This window comes from Triturus cristatus, chromosome 8 (assembly GCF_964204655.1).
Source record: "Triturus cristatus chromosome 8, aTriCri1.1, whole genome shotgun sequence".
Classification (NCBI taxonomy): Eukaryota; Metazoa; Chordata; class Amphibia; order Caudata; family Salamandridae; genus Triturus; species Triturus cristatus.
Window position 1 is genome coordinate 1,433,271,626 of NC_140591.1, and position 20,106 is coordinate 1,433,291,731.

The following is a 20,106-nucleotide window of genomic DNA, read 5'->3' on the forward strand; positions in this document are numbered from 1 at the left end:
ACACCGGATGGACATCGATGTGTGGATATTTCGCATGAAATAAAGGACATCTCTTGAAGGGAGTCCTTGATTCCATCCTCGAGCGTCGATCGATGTTCGGACCGAAACTAGGTCCGAGAAGTGTGAATAAGTCCGAGAACAAGTATAATATTTTGTTGATACCGAACGCGAACAATACCGACGATACCTAAAGGCTTTTGGCCTTAAATAAAGTTTTCCTAACTTGAGCTAAGATAAGCACATCGGAACCCAATGGCGGAAAAAAACAATCTGAGGATGGATAGGATGCCCATGCGCACTGTAGTCCAGGGAAGGAGCCACCTATCTTGTGATACTTCGAAGACTCTTCCAGGACAACAATGTGCAATCATCCGGACCCAACACTAGGCGGCGATCTATGCACAGATATGAATTCAGCAGCCCACATGCCTCGAACCCATGCATCCTTCTCTTTGATTCATCTAAACAGGAGGTAGATACCTTATGCACGGTGTCCGGTTTTAAGGAGGTGGTGGGGAAAGTTAGCTACTATAGAGAGATGCTAGCTGAATGAAGCTAAAAAATGGGAGAATCCTAATTTCCAAATTTTTAGGAAGAAGGGAAATCAGGGTGACCAAGTGATCTTGATCAAGAGATGAACTGTTGATGGACATCTCTGTACAGTGCAATTGATGCAGGGTATGCTATAACTGAAAACGATATCAGCAAATATGGAAATCATTAGCTCAGGTGTTCTAGTATATGCTATAAAGACAACAAAATGTGTAGGCACTTGGAAAGTGTAAGGATGATAATGAGGCAGATTAAATCAGTATGCTCATAATCACGGTTCCTCAAATCAACTGAATATCCAGTTCAGGATTATCAATGAATGCTAAATATTCCTGCTCTGCTTCCAGAAGGAGACTAAGGTTACTTTATAAGAAAACAAGTTACTTACCTGTAACAACAGTTATCCAGTATTGGTATCTTTCATAGATTCACATGCCTGAATCATTCCCCGTCGCAGAGGTGGGAGTCCCACGGTAAATACAAAAGTAGTGCCAAAAATAATAGTAGTAGTAGGCCCCAAAGAAAAGGCCTAAGGCCTAGATCTTAGCAACCTATCTACATCATTATGCCAAAAGAACCAAAAAATTGGTACCAACCAATCAGCCCCCTCTAGAACACTCAGCAGAGCCAGTTCCCCTCAGATTTTCCTTAGCACAAGTGGGAAGTAAATGTCCCAAAACAGAGAACTGACTCTACGGGGAGGAGGGTGGTTGCATGTGAATCTATGAAAGATACCAATACCGGATAACTGTAGTTACAGGTAAGTAACTTGTTTTCTTATCCAGTATTGAGGTATCTTTCATAGATTCACATGCCTGAATCAGAGTAGCAAGCAGTATACCAAGTATACAGTCGTTTGCAGACGGTGGGAGACTAGTGCTGATACACTCCCAATTGCATCCACAACTTGTTAACAAAAGGTATAACAAAACAAAACCTTATCATTCAAAACCATGTAACCTACGCAAGGAAATGAAACATGCATTGTAACAACATTCTATGTCAGACATGTCATGTCATATCGTAGAAATGTCATCGTCATGAAAAAATGCAGACATATATAGCATTTGAAAAACAGAAAAGGTACCTGAAACTGACCTTAAAGGAAAAGACGGCGTAGGACAGCTTGTCCAACTGCTGCATCGTCTTGATGCGTATATTGAAGGCAGCAATGTCTCGTGAACGTGTGGACATTCCTCCATGTCGCAGCACGACAGATATTTTCAAGAGTCACCCCAGCAAACAATGCTGTAGACGCTGCTACCGTTCTTGTGGAGTGGGCCTTGGCTTTCCTTAGCAATGGCCTGTGAGTTTTGTCATGGCAGAAATGGATTGTAGATGCTATCCATCTGGCAATTGTGGTTTTTGTGACTGCAGTTCCCAGAGTAGTTTGGCCATAAGCCACAAACTGGTCAGATTTTCTAATGCTCTTTGTTTTTTGAAGGTAGAATTTTAAACATCTTTTGATATCAAGAGAATGTAAGGCTCTTTCCGCTGGTGTAGCTGGATTTGGAAAGAAAGTCCTTAATTTTACAGGTTCATTGAGATGAAACTGACGGTACTTTAGGTATGAATGTAGGATTAGTTCGGAGGGTTACGTAGTCCTGAGTGAAGTGTAGAAATGGTTCCTTTATAGTGAAGGCCTGAATCTCACTCACTCTTCTAGCGGACGTTACAGCCAGAATTACGGCAACCTTCCATGTGAGGAATTTGAGTTCAGCCTTGTGGATAGGCTCAAATGGGTGTTTCATTAGTTGCATTAAGACAGTGTTGAGTTACCACTCCGGTGGAGGAAGCCTTATCGGAGGAAACGCTCGGAAAAGTACTTTCATGAATTGTTTGATCAAAGAGGACGAACATAGAGAAGGAAGTTGAGCACCCTTCCTGAATCTGGAAAGTGCAGCTAAATGGACTTTGACTGATGAGAAAGTGAGCCCAGACCTTGCCAGATGTAACAAATAAGGAAGGATCTGTTCCCTAAGAGCTTCCACCGGGTGAACATTGTTAGCTTCGCACCAACAGCAAAAAACGCCTCCATTTTAGACGGCAAGTCTTAATTGTACTGTGAGCCCGTGATTTTGTCAATATGTCACGACAGTCCTGAGGGATGTCAAGGTCCTTGAATTCTAAGAAATCAGGAGCCATGCGTGTAAATGTAGAGACTGAGGCTCCGGGTGGAGCACCTGACCTCTGTTTCGACAGCATTGTGTCTGATGACGACGGATCGGCTGGTCCTGGGATAATAACAGAAGCTCTTGGAACCAGTACTGGCGTGGCCATCTGGGTGCAATCAGGATGAGACAGCAGCCCTCCAACTTCATTTTGCGTATTACTCTCGGGATTAGAGGTATCGGGGGGGAAAAGCATAAGCACAAATCCCCGACCATCGCATGGACAGGGCATTCCCCCTTGATCCCTGTTGAGGTTATCTGCTGGCTTAATATCGGCATTTTTTGTTGTCTTTTGTTGCGAACAAATCCAGTGCCGGCTTGCCCCAAGCTCTGAACACCCTGAGCACTTGTCTGCTCTAGCTCCCATTCATGGCAGTACGATTGGGACCTGCTGAGCGTGTCCGCTAGGGTATTGTGGAGACCTCTGACATGTTCTGCTCTGAGCGTTGTGTTGTGGAGTGTGACCCATTCCCACAAATCCTGACCCTCTCTTGACGAAGTTGTTGATCTTTTCCCTCCTTGCTTGTTCACGTAAAACATGCTGGTGGTATTGTCGGTCCGAACCAGTACCGATGAACCTGCAATCCTTGGAAGGAAAGCTTGCAGGGACAGGAAAATTGCTCGCAATTCCAGGCTGTTGATAAGTTGTTTCTTGTACTCTGGAGACCACTTTCCTGTATCTGTAAATATTGAAGATGACCTACCCATCCTTCCATAGAGGCAACCGTAGTGAGGACAAAATCTGGAATATCCTGTATGAAAGTGAGTCGTCCTGCTAAGTTGGGCATTTGTGACCACCAATGCAGAGCGTTTTTCATGCGTGGTGTGACTGAGTATGTCGAAGGAACCCACGGCCTGCTGCCACTGAAGGTGTAGCTCCTCCTGTAGAGGTCTCATTCGGAGTCTTACCAAAGGGACGAGCTTTATTGCGGAAGAGCACATCACCAGGAGTGACGCAAACATGCGGACAGAAACTGACTTTCTTCTGGAAATCAGGATTGCCAGCTTTTGAAGACAAACCTGCCGTTCGTGAGATAAGAATGCCCTGCACTGGACGGTATCCAGCAGAGCTCCTAGAAATGGAAGAACCTGCATCAGGCGTAACTGAGATTTGCTCCTGTCACAGTTAGCCCCAGAGAGTGGAAAAGATGAAGAGACGTTGTCACAGCAATCTTGACTGCTCTTTCCGAAGGACCTTTGATTAACCAACCGTCCAAATACGAGAATACTCGGATTCCCCAGGATCTTAACGCTGCTGCTACAGGAGCTAGGCACTTTGTAAAGATCTATGGAGCCGATTTTAGTCCAAATGGGAGCACTTTGAACTGATAACGGGCGCCAGCCACAGTGAAGCGAAGGTACTTGCGATGCTTTGGATGTATTGGGATGTGGAAGTAAGCGTCTTCCATATCCAGAGAAGCCAGAAAATCTCCCTCGTTGAGACAAGCTAGAATTTCTGCCAGTGTGACTATGCAAAATCCTTGCTTTTTGAGGAATCTGTTCAGGTTGCGAAGGTCTAAAATCAGACGCCATTCCCCTGATTTCTTCTTGATAAGGGAAAAAAATAATAAATAAAAATAAATTAAAAAAAGAAAAATCGGGAATAGAAACCCGTCTACTTCTAATGTGATGGAACCTTCTCGATTGCATTCTTGAGGAGCATCATTAAAGCTTCTTTGAATAATAAGTGAAGACGAGGAGAAGGGGTCCCTTGGGCGGAGTGGTGGGTGGCTTGGTGACAAATTCTAAGGAATGACCGTTGTTCACTAGGTGTAGAACCCATTGGTCCAATGTAATTTCTTGCCACTTGTCCACAAATGCTAATATTTCGGCGCCCACAGGGAGGGGAATAGGAGTGGAAGGCGCCCTGCAGAGATCACTGCTTTCTGTTGGCGTCCCGCCCTTGATTTTGCGATCTTTTTCTTCCGTCGTGGCGAGAGAAACCAGACGTGTTGTATTGCCTGTATGATGATTGATAAGATTGTCTATATTGGGGCTGGTATTGTCTATTCTGCTGGTTTTGGTATCCTCCTCTAGAGGAAAACCCACGCCCTCTTGCACTTCTGAAGGTTCCGCGCTTGTACTGCAATTAACCCAAGGATCTTGCCGTATCCGTTTTTATTACTTGGAGAGCGTCGATGTGTTTCTCAAACAATGATCGCCATTATAGGCCATATCCAATATTTTTGTCTGGACTTCCGGTCTGAAAGTGGTGGCCTTAAGCCAACCCTGGCGTCCGAGTAGTGCTGCACCAGCCACTTGGCAAAAATTTGTATTCACAAGGTCTAGTGCGCAGTCTATGGTCTCGGATGCTGCGCGCTCTCCCGCTTATAGAATTTTACGTGCTTCCCGTCTCTTGTCTTCCGGAATGAGCTCAATAAGTACAGCCATCTCTGACCACATTTGGCGGTCATAACGCCCTATTATTGCTAGGGAGTTAGCTGCTCTGATGGAGGCAGCTGCCATTGTAGAAAACTTCTTACCGATCAAATCCAGAAGACGCCTCTCCTTGTCCGTCGGTGTAGTAATGGGTGTTGCCGGGTTTTTAGATCTTTGTTGGGCAGCTTGCGAAATGACCAAATCTGGTCGAGGATGGCCAATGAGACAGGATGGACCATTGGCCGGAGCACGGTTTTTGTCTATCCGTGGAAGCACCGCTGGCACAGATGCTGGATTTTTCATGATTTTGACCCCTTCTTTCCAGGCAAGTGAAATCTAGCAGCAGCACGCTGCATTAGATTATGAAATCCCCCTATAGCCTCTGGGGGCGAATCAGATGGTAGAGGAGTCGGTGGCAAAGGCATAGGGATAATATAAGAATCCCAAGGATCTGGAAGTTCACCCTCTTCAAATTCCTCTTCAGAGGTCGTGTCCTGACGCGGGCCATGAGGAGGGTTTGGAAGCTGAGGCGTTAGAACAGGAGCGTTAGGTGAAGGCAAAGGATCCGGAACTGGCCCAGGTGATGGTGGTGGAACCTGCGGAATGACTTGTTGTGGGGGGAAAACACTGTCTGTAATCTGCGAGCATGGCTTGCAGGTTTTGTATCAGAGTTGGAGGCAGATGGGACATCTCACTCTGGCTAGGTGGTCTATGGTAAACTCTGTGATGCGGGACGATAATGTCCTCTTGATAATATTGTTCCTGATAATTTTCCTCCTCTTTATCATCGTCATCCTGACATTTGATGTGTAGCTCAGAAGGATGGTGAGCTATTCCAAATGGTCCTTCGTTCTAGTCATCATCCTCATCCTGCACATATGTTTCCAGGAGATGTGAGGGAGTAAGTGGTGAAATATCGCTATATTCATGTCTCTGAAATGTTTTCAGCTGAAAACTCCTAGATGAAACAGGAGTTGAATGAGTAGGAGCCATTGCAGGTGCCGCAGACGGAACAGGCAAATGGTATTGTTGTCGACGGGCTCTCCGTTGATGGCTTTGTCGTCGACGGGCTCTTAGTCATAGTCGACGACGGGCTCGTCGTCGACAGGATCTTAGTCGACGGGCTAGATGTCGACGGGGCCTTCGTCGACGGGACCCTCGTCGACTGGCTCGACGTCGGGGTAGTTATGAGCTGTATCTTCGTCGACACTTCTCTCGTCGACGATGGAGGCTTCGTCGACGGGCTTCTTTGTCAGGATAGTAATCCTCGTCGACAGTTTAGGAGCGGTGACAGAAGTGGTCGAGATAGTCTCCGTCGACGAAGGAGCAGAAGAAGTGACAGAAATCGTCGATGAAGGAGGGAAAGCCAGAGATTTTGAAAGGCTTTTACTCACAGTTTTTGAAGACTGCATTTTTTTTTTCTAGAGTTCTTGAGAGCAGAATCCTGAGGAGAGTGCGCTGATCCAGAGGAAATGAGGAGTCCTCTGAGAAGAGCCAGAAGTAGAGTGGGAAGATTTGTGGCGTTTTTTCCCCCTCACTTGGAGAGCTGTCATGAGACCTAGCTCTCTTGCTGGAAGTTGAGGCTCTATCATCCTCTTCAGCCGAAGAGGATTTAAGCCATAACAGCACACTCGCCTCCCTATCCCTAAGAGTCTTAGTAGGGAAGGTGCAGCAAATTTTGCAATCTTTTGCCTCATGTTTAGGGTAGAGGCAGTAGATGCAGTCCATATGCTGGTCATCAACATGGACTCTCTTCTTGGCGCAGGTTCTGCAGGATTTGAACAAGGCTTTCTTGTCAGACATCATGAATAAAGTAGAATCTGAGTGGCACTCGGGGAGACTCCCTTCCACACGACGTGCGGCGAAAATCTGAGAACTGGCTCTGAGAGTGTTCTAGAGGGTGCTGATGGCTGATTGGTTGGTAGCAATTTTTTGGTTCTTTTGGCATAATGATGTAGATAGGCTGCTAAGATCTAGGCCTTTTCTTTGGGGCCTACTACTACTACTACCACTATTTTTGGCACTACTTTTGTATTTACTGAGGGACTCCCACCTCGGCGACGTGAAATGATTCAGGCATGTGAATCTATGAAAGATACCCCAATACTGGATAACAGTAGCACTCTTGGATTTTGGTTCAACTTTTGACACTAGACAGATCAATTGCAGACAAGTTAAGGTATCCACAATCTCTCCTTAAGGGTTCAGACTTATCTATAAGGGGACTACATAATAGGGACACGTTAATCATTTCCTTCAATATTGTGAGGATGTAGAGCTTTACAGAAGCATGCGGGTATTTTGATATATATCCAGTGGGTAAGAGAAATACCAATATAGGAAAAAAAGGTCAACATTGTTTGTTCATAGTGACAAGAATTCTGATGAGTAACAATCTTTGGGAATACAAATGTTTGAACCATAAAAGTTAACTTTAGCCAAATGAGTGATGAATTGGATTCTTTGATTCTTCACTTCCATCAAGGATGTGGATTACATATTAGAGGTATTGAGCGAGTTTTAGTTCACCAGCTACAAAAGGTTAGCAATTTGCCAGGCAGAACAGACAGATTCAGCTATTAATGCCTGATGGGATGACGGTAACTCTTGATACCCTCTGCCAGTCCCCAAGGAAGCCTGGTTCAAGTTAACATGTGTTTTCCCCCATAAAACTACTATACATGAGAGCTTAATTTAGCTTAAAAGAGCAAGCTAAACCTGTCAATCAGCGCATTAAGATCAGTTTCTCCAGATGTCAAATTCTTGATACAAAGATGCTCAGCATGGCGTAAATTTAACCACTCACAGTACTTGGATCTGCACTCTACATTATAAACCATTGATTATAAAAAATGATACCAGCTGGAGTTTGGGAGGTGAGCGTGGATGGAAGATGGGGTTGGGGGGATGTTAATAGAATGAAGCAGATGGCGACACCAAGGGGACTATTTTTCTACTATCATTACACACATTTGACAGCACACTAAGTGGTACAAACAAATCTCTAAATACTATCATACACTTTTCATTGGCAAACACTTTCTAGTTTTCAGTTGTAAATAATACAAGGCAGGAAAACACTGGCTTGTGGGCTACTAAATGAATACTATTAAACCATTTTTAATAATTCCACATTCACCAGGCAAACAGGCTTCCATTATCACATTTCGGCTAAACACCGGCAATAGTTCAAGCCATGTCCAAATAAACAGTCTATGTTAAAAACATATTGGTTGAACATTTGTCACCAACACAGAATTAGACGGAATTAAAAAAAGGCCCCAAAAATAAGTCTACTATAGACTTGCAATTCGACATCTTTTGGGTCAAATATCAGCGTCCACTTACCTCCACCACAGCAGATCTCCCTGCAGGGACACTTTGGAATTCTTTTTCTCTAACAGCTTCTTGAGTCTTTAGTATAACTTCCTCATGCACCTTCTCAAAAAACAAGCTCTTAGCACGCTCCTCCAAATCGGCAATTTCTTCAAACTCAATCCAATCCTAAAAAAAATAAGTGACAATACAATATTAAATACAGGAATCTACCCTCCAGTCTCAAACGAAAAATAAACATTTGCTCAGCAATACGATACAATGGATAGGAGCTTTCGAGTAACAATGTTACAAATTCCACTGGAGAAAAAAAAACAAGTTGAGAAGATCTCTAAAGAGAACCAGTTTAGAGAGAACTTCAATTTTATAAGAGTCACATGCTATTCATTACTGCTTAAGAATGGATTTATTGCATTTTTTGAGTCACTAAATGAACTCCAATCTAACATAACAGCAGTCATTAAATGTCACCAAATGATTTTCATATGGGACATTTCTGTGCGTTTCAGCTTCTAAAAACTTCTTTGCCCAGTAAAGCTAGTTCTTGGGGAAGCGAGTTCAAGGATATGAAAGGCTCTATACCAGATTTCTTAACACGCCCGGGGACACCTTATTCCGAAATAAATGAATGCCACTCAAAACTGCTGGATGCAATGTGGGAAGCAAGACAAAGTAGAAGAATTTAAAACAGAACTGTCCTCACAAAAATAAATTCATAATGTGGTAGGTAGCAAAATTAGTGTTGCATTCTATGCAGCACTGTCTGGATGAAGGATTCAAAAGCAATCTCATCATGAGTTCAGCATTTACTACTCTTGTGGTTTAATCATACCATTAGGTTGGCTTCAAATTGAACTACCACATAACCCAAAAAAAAAAAACTGCTATTTTGAAAAGCATGGGCTTTAGGTGCCACCAATCTGGAACTTTGTAGCTTTTTTCCTGCCATTACTGTATTTCCTCCTTTTCATGAGAAAATGACAAACATTTCCAATCATTCTCTACTACTGAAGTTTCCCAGGACAAGGTCTGGGTGCTCCTTGTGGTATATTGTTTCCCTATATAATAAAGATCATTGTAAATATGAATCCACAATGTGAACAAACTAATTTTGTGACTGGATCACTGTAAAATTGTGACCAACTAAAATAAGTCTTGAAATGTATTGTAGGTGGTAAATGCATTTTTGAACCACAGCAGCCTTATTCCCCAGACCATACCCTCACATAAATAAATGCAGACAGTAGACAACTCTTTAAGAAAAAGCAGAAAAATAGTTAACCTACTGTTTCGAGTCGTCAACACTGTATAACACTTCTGCTCTCCATTTAAAAAAAATAATAATTATGACCCACATAGAACAGTTTGGATTACTGGTTTGCCCAAGGTTTAAAAATCCATCTCTCCCTCTTTCATTTATACCTACAACCACAGATTTTTACGCATTCCTTAAAATAACTTGGCCTGGATCCACTTCTCCACTGACCCCCCAAAAAATTGCCATAAAGCAAGGCTTCATCAAAACTCATGACCTCAAAAATTGTATTTCAGTTTGGCGAATCTCGCTTGTGGCTCCGCCCGCTCCAGTGGCTACGCTCAGCTCAGCTGTACACCAGGCATGCTATAGCATTAGCGGTACCCAGGGTCAACCCTCCAGTGCTTCAGATTCCTGTTGCTCCTGCAGCTCCGCTCTGCCCCAGCTGCGGTAACTATGGCCAGCGCTTGCCCTGAGCGAGTGACCAGGAGCCCAGCTCCCACAGCCGCGTGGCCTGCTTGCCAGCAGCCACCAACCAAACACCCCTGCGCCCGCCATAGGAGAACATTGGGCCCAACTCTCTCTGCACCAGGCTGCCCCTGTGACGCTGAGGGTGTAACATCTGTACTTACCTGACCCTGGGAGACCCCTGAGTCTATGCCCAGAACCTTAAATCTGCCAGTCGAGTACTTACCCAAAAGCCGATAACTCACTTTTCTTCCATAGGGTAACATTGACTGGTTTCACTTGGAAATTCTTCTGTCGAGTTTTGAAACGTTAAAATATTCATCTAAAATCAGCCGAATAACTAAAATGAAATTACTCACCTGTTATCAGGAGAGATTCCAGTGCTGGATCTTGGTGCCCAGCACTGACCCTAAAAAGTAATTACAACTGTACTTACCGCTAACTTGATTTTCCTCCATAAGATAACATTGCCTGGTTTTCACCAGAAATTCTTGTCGATTTTTGAAACTTGCAAATATTCCTTAAAAATCACCTGTATAACAAAAACGTATTCTTCCAACTGTTTACAGGAGATGCCCCAGTGCTGGATCCAGGATCCAACACAGAGTAAGAAAAAGTAACTATAACACCACTTACCTGCCAAGTGAATTTCCTCCCATATAACATTGGTGATTTTATGTGAAAAAGTTTGTCAACTTTTAAAATACAATAATATTCCTTAAAAATCATACCTGTAACCAAAACATTTTTACTCACCTGTTTCCAGGAAATGTCCCAGGGCTGAATCTAGGATCCAGTCTTGTGGTAAGAAAAGTAATCCAAAACGTAACTAATTGCATATACTTAGAAATTCCCATTGAGCTCAAGGTATAATTGTGTTCGAAATTGTGCCCATTGCAACAACTGTAGCTACTGTATTCAAGTCTATTGCCTATTGAAAGCATTTATTTAAAACATCTCATTCTGAGACAGTATATTTTGATACCTATTGTTGGTTCTAAAATAAAACCATATATTTTTATATACAAACCATTGGCCTAGTGTTCAGTTCTTGAGTGTGTGAGACCATTTGCTGACTGTGTACAACAAATGCTTTACAATGTCCTGATCCTGCCTTACTGCTCGACCAAGCTACCACTTTAGAGAGAAGGTTATATCTAACTTTAGCCTCTGCCAAACCTCTGGGGACTGTGGACTCTGTGCACACTGTACCTATTTGGGAACAGTATATACAGAGCCACTTTCTTACAGTATTTCCCATTCGTAGATTTGCTGTGTCCGACAACTGAGCATATCTGCCATCTGATTGTTTACTCCTGGAATGTGTTCTGCTAGGAGATATATTTGGTGATGTATGGCCCATTTTCAGATGGTCTGTGCTAGTAGTGACAGCTGGAGTGTGTAACCCTCCCAGTTTTTGTAAGTAGTACATGGCTGTCATGTCTGTACAAATTAGGACAGTCTTGCGTACTAACAACTTTAAATGCTTTCAGCGCCAGAAAAATCGCTAGCAGCCCTAGATGATTTATATGAAGCTGTTTCTGCTGCAATCTCCAAATGCCCTGAATTGTGTGGGTTTGAAGATGCGCTCCCCAACCTGTCAGTGATGAGCCTGCTGTCAGTGCTATCTGTGGAACCGGGTCGCTGAAGGGCCGCCCTTTTAAAAGGCTGTCTGTGTTCCACCAATGCAGAGTGATGAGTGCGGCCGTCTCCCAACACTAGATCTGATAACTGACCGTGAGCGTGGTTCCACTGGCGTGCCAAGCATTCCTGTAGGGGACGCATTTGAGGTCTTGCGAAGGGGACTATAAAAATGCTAGACGCAATAATTTCCAGTAACTGCATGAACACTCAAGCTGGTAAGGAGTGTTGAGGCTGAAACTGAGACATAAGGGTTTGTGTATTCCGAACTCTGGCTGGAGTTGGGTATGCTAGAGCTTTTTGTGTGTTTATAGTAGCTCCTAGATATGCTTGAGAGGTGGATGGTTGGAGATAGGATTTGGACAAATTTACTGTGAATTCTAGCTCGTGGAGCAATTGCTCAGTTTTGTGTGTGTGTGGCGTAGACAGCTGTTAGACGACTGGCTGATAAAGGCCAGCTCACACAAGTATGGGAAGACATGAATATGTTGCCTTCTTAGATGGGCTGTGACTACTGCCAAGCATTTTGTGAAAACCCTATGTGTAGTTGTTTTTCCGAATGGGAGTACTTTGAATCGATAGTGCTGACCTGCTACCACTAACCTGAGGTATTTGCGGTGCGCAGGGTGTATCGGAATATGAAAGTAAACTTCCTTTAAATCCAGAGTGGATAGAAAGTCGCCTTGCTGAAGAAGAGGCAGCACTTGGAGTGTCACTATATGAAAATGGTCCGACTGAATGTATCGATTTAGTCCTCGGAGGTCTAATATAGGTCTGAGAGAGCCGTCCTTTTTGGAAATTAAAAAGGAGAGTACACCCCTGCTCCCTGGTATGGTAAAGGAACTAGTTCTATTGCACCTTTCTGCCACAAAGAGAGAACCTTTTTCTTTAGAAGGGTGAGATGTTCTTGTGACAGGAGGTGTGACCTCAGAGGAATATTTGGTGGAGTGCTTGTAAGTTCCAGGTAATAACCATATTGGATAATTTGTGGAACCCATTTGTCTGATGTAATCTTATTCCAAATGGGTAGAAATGGGGAATACGTCCCCCGACAGGAATGAAATGGTCTGTTGCATGTAAAAGAAGTCACAGTTTGGTGTTTGCAGGGGAAGTGAGTGTAGAGTTACCTTTGCCTCTTCCCTGGTCCTTGTTTGCTCTATATCCACCTTTAAAATAATCTGTTGGGGCGTGGCCAAGATGGCGGAGTGAGCGGTCGCACTCTCCGTGAGCTCCTGAATCCCCAGGCCCTTGGACCGAGAATTTTAGCAGTATCTCCCCCATATCTGCTGGGAGATCACGGGGAAAGAAGGGGACTACCAGCGACCCGGCGGGGGGACTCAGCGAGGCCCCCGAACGATATCGCAGGAGGCCGCGGAAGGCAAGCGCGGGACGGAGCAGCAGGGAGGGGCCAAGAGCCGGAGCCTGCCGACGCGGACCACGGTGCGGAGCCAGAGCACTCCCGAGGCTGGGCCGGCGAGAACCAACCCCGATTGACGGAGTAACCGGGAACGAGACTGCCAGAAGAACCTCACGGGGAGAGGTCGACTGAAGACGGCGGGAGGCGGAGCGGAGGCCGGGGCCCGGAGCCACTACACGGCGCGGAGCCGGGGGCGCGGCCTACAGGCGGACAACGAGGTGGAGAGCGACAGCGGAGCCACGCTTCGGAGGCCCCGGTGAGGAGGTACTCTGGCGGGATAGCCTGTGCGGCAGCCGGTCCTGGGCTCCGCGGGGGACACGACGGATGGCCCCGCTAGCCGCCTGACGTCAGAGGAAGAGCGGCAGAGCGGTACAGGGCCCAGTGAGGAGTGCGGAGGAGCGTGAGGGGTGAGCGCGGCAGGAGAAGAGGTCGAGGTGCACCCGGCGGCCTGGCCAAGGGCCCGGCACGCATCTGCCTGGGGGAGTCGCCCCTGTATTGCTTAGAGACTGACAGTTCGCCTGACTGAGCAGCCGGTGAGCCCCGGAGGACTGCAACAGCGGAACCGGGCCCGGATCGGGCGATCTAGGCCCCTGGGAGGACACGTGGCATCTTGCGAGGAACGGCCGGGGGCCTGCGGAGGGCGCCACCTGCGTAGCCGGGGGACGGGTGGAGGACACTAGTGTATCCGGCGAGACTCGGAGTGGACGGTTTCCCTCCCCCCCTGGCCGGCGCTGTTCCCTGGGAAGGGCTGCAGAGAGAGAAAGTAGGCCCCACGGACTTGCGCTGCCACCCAGGGGTGAGAGGCAGCAGCACCGGGACTGAAGGCCCGAGAGAGGAGCAGGCTGAGGAGACCCTCCTGCGGTGTGTCACGTCAACGGGCCCGAGAGGTGAGGTGTGGGCTCGGCGGGGCCCTGGCGGTGGTGGGCTGGTGCCGCCCGACCAGCCGACGCAGCAGGAGGACGGGTGACCGAAGAAGCGTGGAGCGAGCCCCCGTGGCCTAGCGACGCCGGCGGGCGGGTGAAGCACCCGAGACACGAGAGGAGCCGGCCACCCCCTACCAATGGCGGGCAGCAGAAGCAGCAAGAAGGGGGACCACACTCTCCCGGAGATGCTCAGCAGGAACCACCAGAGGGTGGATAGGGGGCAACCGTCGCCGGGCTCCTCCGGGGGTGCGCAGGAGACGGACGAGAGAGAGCCGCCGGTGACTAGAGCCTTCATGGAGTCGCTCTTCAGCTCCCTTAGGGATGACTTTCAAACGCTGAAACAGGAGGTCGCCGGGGAGATGCGAGAGGTGCGCAGAGAGGTGGACAGCCTGGGAGAGCGGGTGGCTTCCGTGGAGGGTGCTGGTCAGAGGAGGGACGAGGACATTGAGCAGTTGCAGCAGGAGGTGCTGCGCCTCCGAGACCAGCAGCTCGACCTTCAAGCCCATAATGAGGACCTTGAAAACAGATCCCGGCGGAACAACATTCGGGTCCGGGGAGTTCCGTGCGCGGACGAGGGGTCTGATGTGACCAGCTACCTACAGAACCTGTTCAGGGAGATCTTGGGAGAGGCGACGGACTTCCCCATCCGGATTGACAGAGCACATAGGGTGGGCCCGCCGAGACGCACGTCGGCACCACCGCCGGATATTCTGGCCTTTCTACCGGACTTTCCACTCAAGGAGCGCATCTTGGCTGAGGCACGGAAGAAGTCATCCCTGACCTTTCGAGGACACCCAGTGGCTTTGTATCAGGACTTATCTGCCATAACGCTTCAGAAACGCAAAGCTTTCAGGATTGCCACAGACTCTGAGGGAGCACAACACGCCCTACGCCTGGGGGCACCCATTCCGACTCATCTTTCGGTGGAATGGCACTTTGCACCAACTACGCTCCCTGCGGGAGACCTGCGGGGTATTGGGCATTCCTGAGACGGAGGAAGATACGGCTACGCCGCACCGGAGGCGCGTTACCAGAGACGGCTGGCAGCGGGTGACGGGGCGGAGCTCTTCTGGCCGCACCGAGAGGCCGGACTCACCCACCATCAGGGCTGGCATGGCCGGCGCGGTGCTCGAGGTGGCCAGAGACACTGCCGCTGGTGACGTCGCATTGACGGTGTAAGAACACTCCGGGGGGAGATCATCACAGCTTACTTCACTTTGCAGGTTTGGGGGCTCTGGGGGTGGAGGGGGTAGCGGGGAGGAGACGGTGGCTGGACGTCCACTTAAGTTACTCACCACAGACTAGTCCCTCGTGGGACTCGGCTGGGACTATGGTTCATTGGGGTTGGGGGTCGGGGGAGGGAAGGGTGGGGTGGGGTTTGGGGTTGTTCGACTGTTGTCCAAGGGGTTGCTTGTTGGGGTTCGGGGGGGTTCGTTTCGGTTGTGGGGTTGAGGGAGGGGAAGGGAGTGGTTGGGGGGTTGAGTGGGAGTGTGGGGGGCCTCGGGAGGGGAGGGGGGGAACGTCCAGTGCACCACAGGGATTACGGCCGCCTTGGCGGCGATCTTGAGACGGACTCCGCGCCTGCGGAGGCTCTTCCCTATGCCGCCTACCACTCTTAAGCTCGTGACACTTAATGTTCGGGGCCTCAACAACCCGGTTAAGCGGCGCGCTGTGTTATCCCTACTAGATAGCACCCGAGCAGACATCTGCCTCCTCCAGGAGACTCACTTGTTGCCTAGGGACTGCCACAGGCTCCGATCCCACAAATTCCCAACTCAACTCTTCTCTTCTGGCAACACTAAGACGGCGGGGGTGGCGATTTTGGTGGCCAGGCAGTTCAGGGGAGAGATCTTGCACAAACAATCCGAACAGAAAGGGAGACTATTAGCCTATAGGTTCAGGGTGAGGGGTATCCACTTCACAGTGGGATCTGTATATAGCCCAAACGAACAACAAGAACGCTTCTTACGCGCAGCTTTGGAAGACGTCACTGCCTCACAGGACAGGCACATTATCCTCGGGGGTGACCTCAATATGGTCTTTGACTCTGCCCTAGACAGATCCGCGCTTCGCTCTCCACAGGCGGGGGAATTCTCGGCCGGGTGTAAGACACAGCTGGCGGAGCTGGACCTCCACGACCTCTGGCGCCGCATGCATCCTACTGATAGAGACTATTCATACTACTCCCACGCACACAAGACCTACGCGCGCCTGGATCATTTTTTGGTCACTGCGCCGGTATGTGCGATAGCTACCGCGACAGAGATGTGGGTGGTCTCCCTGTCTGATCACGCTCCGGTCACCGCCGAGCTTAGACTGCCGCCGATCTCGGGTCCACCGCGGGTTTGGCGCCTGCGGGACACATTGCTGCATAGGAAGGCGGTTGTCACGCAGGTGACGCATGCCATTCAGGACTACCTGTCCCATAATGCGGATTCCAACACTTCGCAAGCGACACAGTGGGCTGCCATGAAGGCGGTGATACGGGGGGGGAGTTTATAGCTCTTTCCTCAGCCGACAACAAGGAGCGGCGGCACAAGAGGGAGGAGCTCACCCAGCGGGTCCGCGAACTGGAACAGGTGCACCGCAGGACAGGGGCTCCCCGGGTATGGCGGCAGCTAAAGGAGGCCAGAAAGCTCTTGGCGGCCCTGGACATGGACCGCGCGGAGTACGCGGCTTTGCGCTTACGCCATGCCTACTACACGGGAGGGGATAGATGTGGCCGGCTGCTGGCGAACAGGCTTAGAGCGGCTCGACAACAACAGTTAGTGAAGGAGGTCTCCGACTCCACGGGGTCGATGGTTACGGAGGACACCCATATAGCTGAGGCTTTCCGGGGCTTTTATGCGGACCTCTATTCGGGGGACCCCCCGGATGCATCGGCGGCCTATCTGGACTCTATTGCCCTCCTTGACGCCTTTGCAGGCGGAGCACCTGGACAGGGATATACGAGTTGAGGAAGTGATTTCCGCCATCGCCCGACTTAAACACGGGAAGGCCCCGGGGCCAGATGGCTACACATCCCTTTTCTACAAAACGTTCTGTGCGACGCTGGCCCCGCTTCTCACGCGCCTCTTCAACTCCTTCACTGCTCCCGGGGCCATCCCACCGGACCTGCTGCAAGCCTCTATCACGGTCATCCCCAAACCGGGGAAGGACCGGACGCAATGTAGTTCCTACAGGCCGATCTCACTTTTGAACGTGGATCTTAAGCTGTACACTGGGATCCTAGCGGCCCGGTTGGCTCCCCACCTACCGGGCCTTATAGACCCAGACCAGCCGGGCTTTGTCCCGGGACGGCAGACGGTAGACAACACCAAGCGGATAGTTCACCTCTTAGAAAAAGCATCACGGATCCCAGGGGAGAGAATGATGCTCTCGGTGGACGCGGAAAAGGCGTTTGACCGCGTCCACTGGCCTTTTTTGGAGCGGGTTCTGCGGAAGGTGGGGATAGGGGACAGATTCCGATCATGGATTCTCAATTGCTACAAATTTCCGACGGCAGCGGTATGGGTGAATGGCTACAGCTCCAGAAGTTTTGCCATTGAGAGGGGCACGAGGCAGGGTTGCCCACTGTCGCCCTTGCTCTTCGCCCTGTACATGGAGCCTTTCGCCCAACGGGTGCGTCACAACCCAGCAGTGAGGGGGATGAGGTTCGGAGGCTTCACTCATGCCATTAGCCTGTATGCGGATGACGTCATACTGTCGCTGGATGATCCGCTCACTGCCCTTCCGGCGTGTATCGAGGAGCTGGACTCCTTTGCCGCGGTTTCGGGATTCAAAATGAACGTGGGGAAGTCAGTGGCGCTGGACGTGTCGCTCAAGCCAGCTACTAGGACTTCGTTGCAGGACCTCTTCCCGATGCTCTGGTCGAAAGATTTGGTGCCTTATCTCGGGATTCAGCTGGCTCCCACCTTGCCGGCTATGGTGGCGGCTAATTATGCCGCTTTGGGCAGGAAGATTCGGGAGGAGAAAGGCCGGTGGGATCGCAGCGCCTTGTCATGGCTGGGCAGAATAGCTGCCATCAAAATGACTGTTTTGCCCCAGATTTTGTATTTGTTTAGGGCGTTACCATTGCAGCCACCTACGGGCTGGATCCAGCAGACGCAGTTGGACCTGGCGCGTTTCATATGGCGGGGCAAGAAGCCCAGGATGAAGAGGGCGCTCTCTATGCTTACGCCGGAGGCCGGGGGGCTGGGGATCCCGGACCTCCGCAGGTACTTTCAGGCAGTGCAGTTACGCTACTTGGTGGAGTGGAGTCGGTGGGAATCCGACAAGCACTGGCTTTTTCAGGATCAAGCGGTGGCGGGCAGGCCCTTGCAAGAGGTGCCGTTCCTTCGAAGGGCTCAACGCCCGGCGAATCTATATGCCTCCTTCGTCACGCGAGTACCCCTACGGGTCTGGGATGCTACCAACGCTGTGCACGGCCTGACAACATTCCCCTCACCTCTCACACCCTTGCTGGATAATCCGGACTTCACCCCGGGACTGGAGAAGGGGGCCTTCGCTCTCTGGCGGGAGGCGGGGTGTCGGGCCCTATGTCATATGTATGACCCGGAAGGGGTCATCCCCTTCGTGCGCTTCAGACAGGAGTATGCGCTCCCGGAGACCGAGAGGTTGCACTACCTACAGGCTCGCCACTGGGCGCTGCATCCACAGGTGCGAGAGACGGCTGATAGGAGACTTCTCCCGTATGAACGATGGCTTCTGACTCGCACGTCCGACGCGAAGCTGATCACCGATCTCTACAAGCTGTTACAAACACCCTCCTCCCACTTCTATAATCCGGGACGGGAGCGCTGGGAGAGGGAATTGGGCAGGTCGCTGAGCCATAAGGAATGGGAGCAGGTGGCATATAGGGCCAGGCACTCGGCGTACCATATGGGACTCACTGACATGTTCACCAAAGTCTCGACGTACTGGTACTACACCCCGGAGCGCATACACGACATGGATCACAGCAAGGATGCTAACTGCTGGAGGGGATGCGGGCGGGTGGGCACGCTGCTACACATCCTGTGGGGCTGTCCGCTCCTCGACTCTTATTGGAAGGAGGTGATAGACGATATCGACTCCCATTTTGCCACTGAGCTGCCGCGCTTCCCTGCATACATATTACTGGACCTCCCGAACGGGTTGATGTATCCCTTGAAATCCCGCAGGGGTAGACAGATAGCTATTGCACTGGGATCGGCGATGCAGAACATCCTCGCGCACTGGCGCTCCAAGACACTCCCCACTGTCACGGGCTGGCTTCACAGATTATGGCATGTGTTGGGGATGGAGAAATTGTCGCTTACCCTGGCAGGGGATATAGAGCAGTTCAATGATCTCTGGCAGCCGTTTCAGTCCCTGCTGGTTACTGAATTTAGGGAACTGACCTGCCCGAGATATCTTCGCCTCCTGCGGCTTACGGCCCTGGAGGAATCTGCCTCTTAATTGGTAATGGGGTGGAGTCCCTCTAGGAGAGACAGGGAGGGGGAGACGGAGAGGATCAGACCTACGCACTGGACGGGGGGAGGGCAGGGTTTGGGGTGGGGGTATGGGAATTAGGGGTGGGGGAGTATTGTTCGGGAGGGGGGGGGGGGGGGGGGGAACTGTTTTTGATTGTTACGGCACTGTTCATCATCGAGGGTCACAGCGGACTGCCGTATTATAAGAATGTTCGCTACAGGGCCTCCAGCCCGGCATCTGACTTCACCGCTGTACTTGTATACTCACGATGTGTCGTATTGTTTGTTTCTATGCATTGCAATAATAATAAAAACATTTTAAACCTAAAATATTCTGTTGCAGAGGGCGACTGATTGTTGCACTTGTAAGAGGAGGAGGGATTGTCTGTAGACACGTTTTTGGAGCCGCCCCTGTAAAAATAGCGACGAAAGGTGATTGTAACGCCCAAATGACTTATCACAGTCCGTATCCTTTTTCATCTTTTCCAGTGATGTATCGACAGCTGGAGCA

The 20,106-nt window shown here is 49.5% G+C and overlaps 1 protein-coding gene across 2 annotated transcripts in view; it reads right to left on the reverse strand.

Moving 5' to 3' along the window:
• The window catches only part of PCF11 (PCF11 cleavage and polyadenylation factor subunit), a 291,051-nt gene that overhangs the window by 90,141 nt on the left and 180,804 nt on the right, over positions 1-20,106 (reverse strand). For both annotated transcript variants that reach the window (XM_085623232.1, XM_085623231.1), the window contains exon 13: positions 8,451-8,606. In XM_085623232.1, the coding sequence (XP_085479358.1) occupies positions 8,451-8,606 (156 nt within the window). The remainder of the gene's footprint in view (positions 1-8,450; positions 8,607-20,106) is intronic.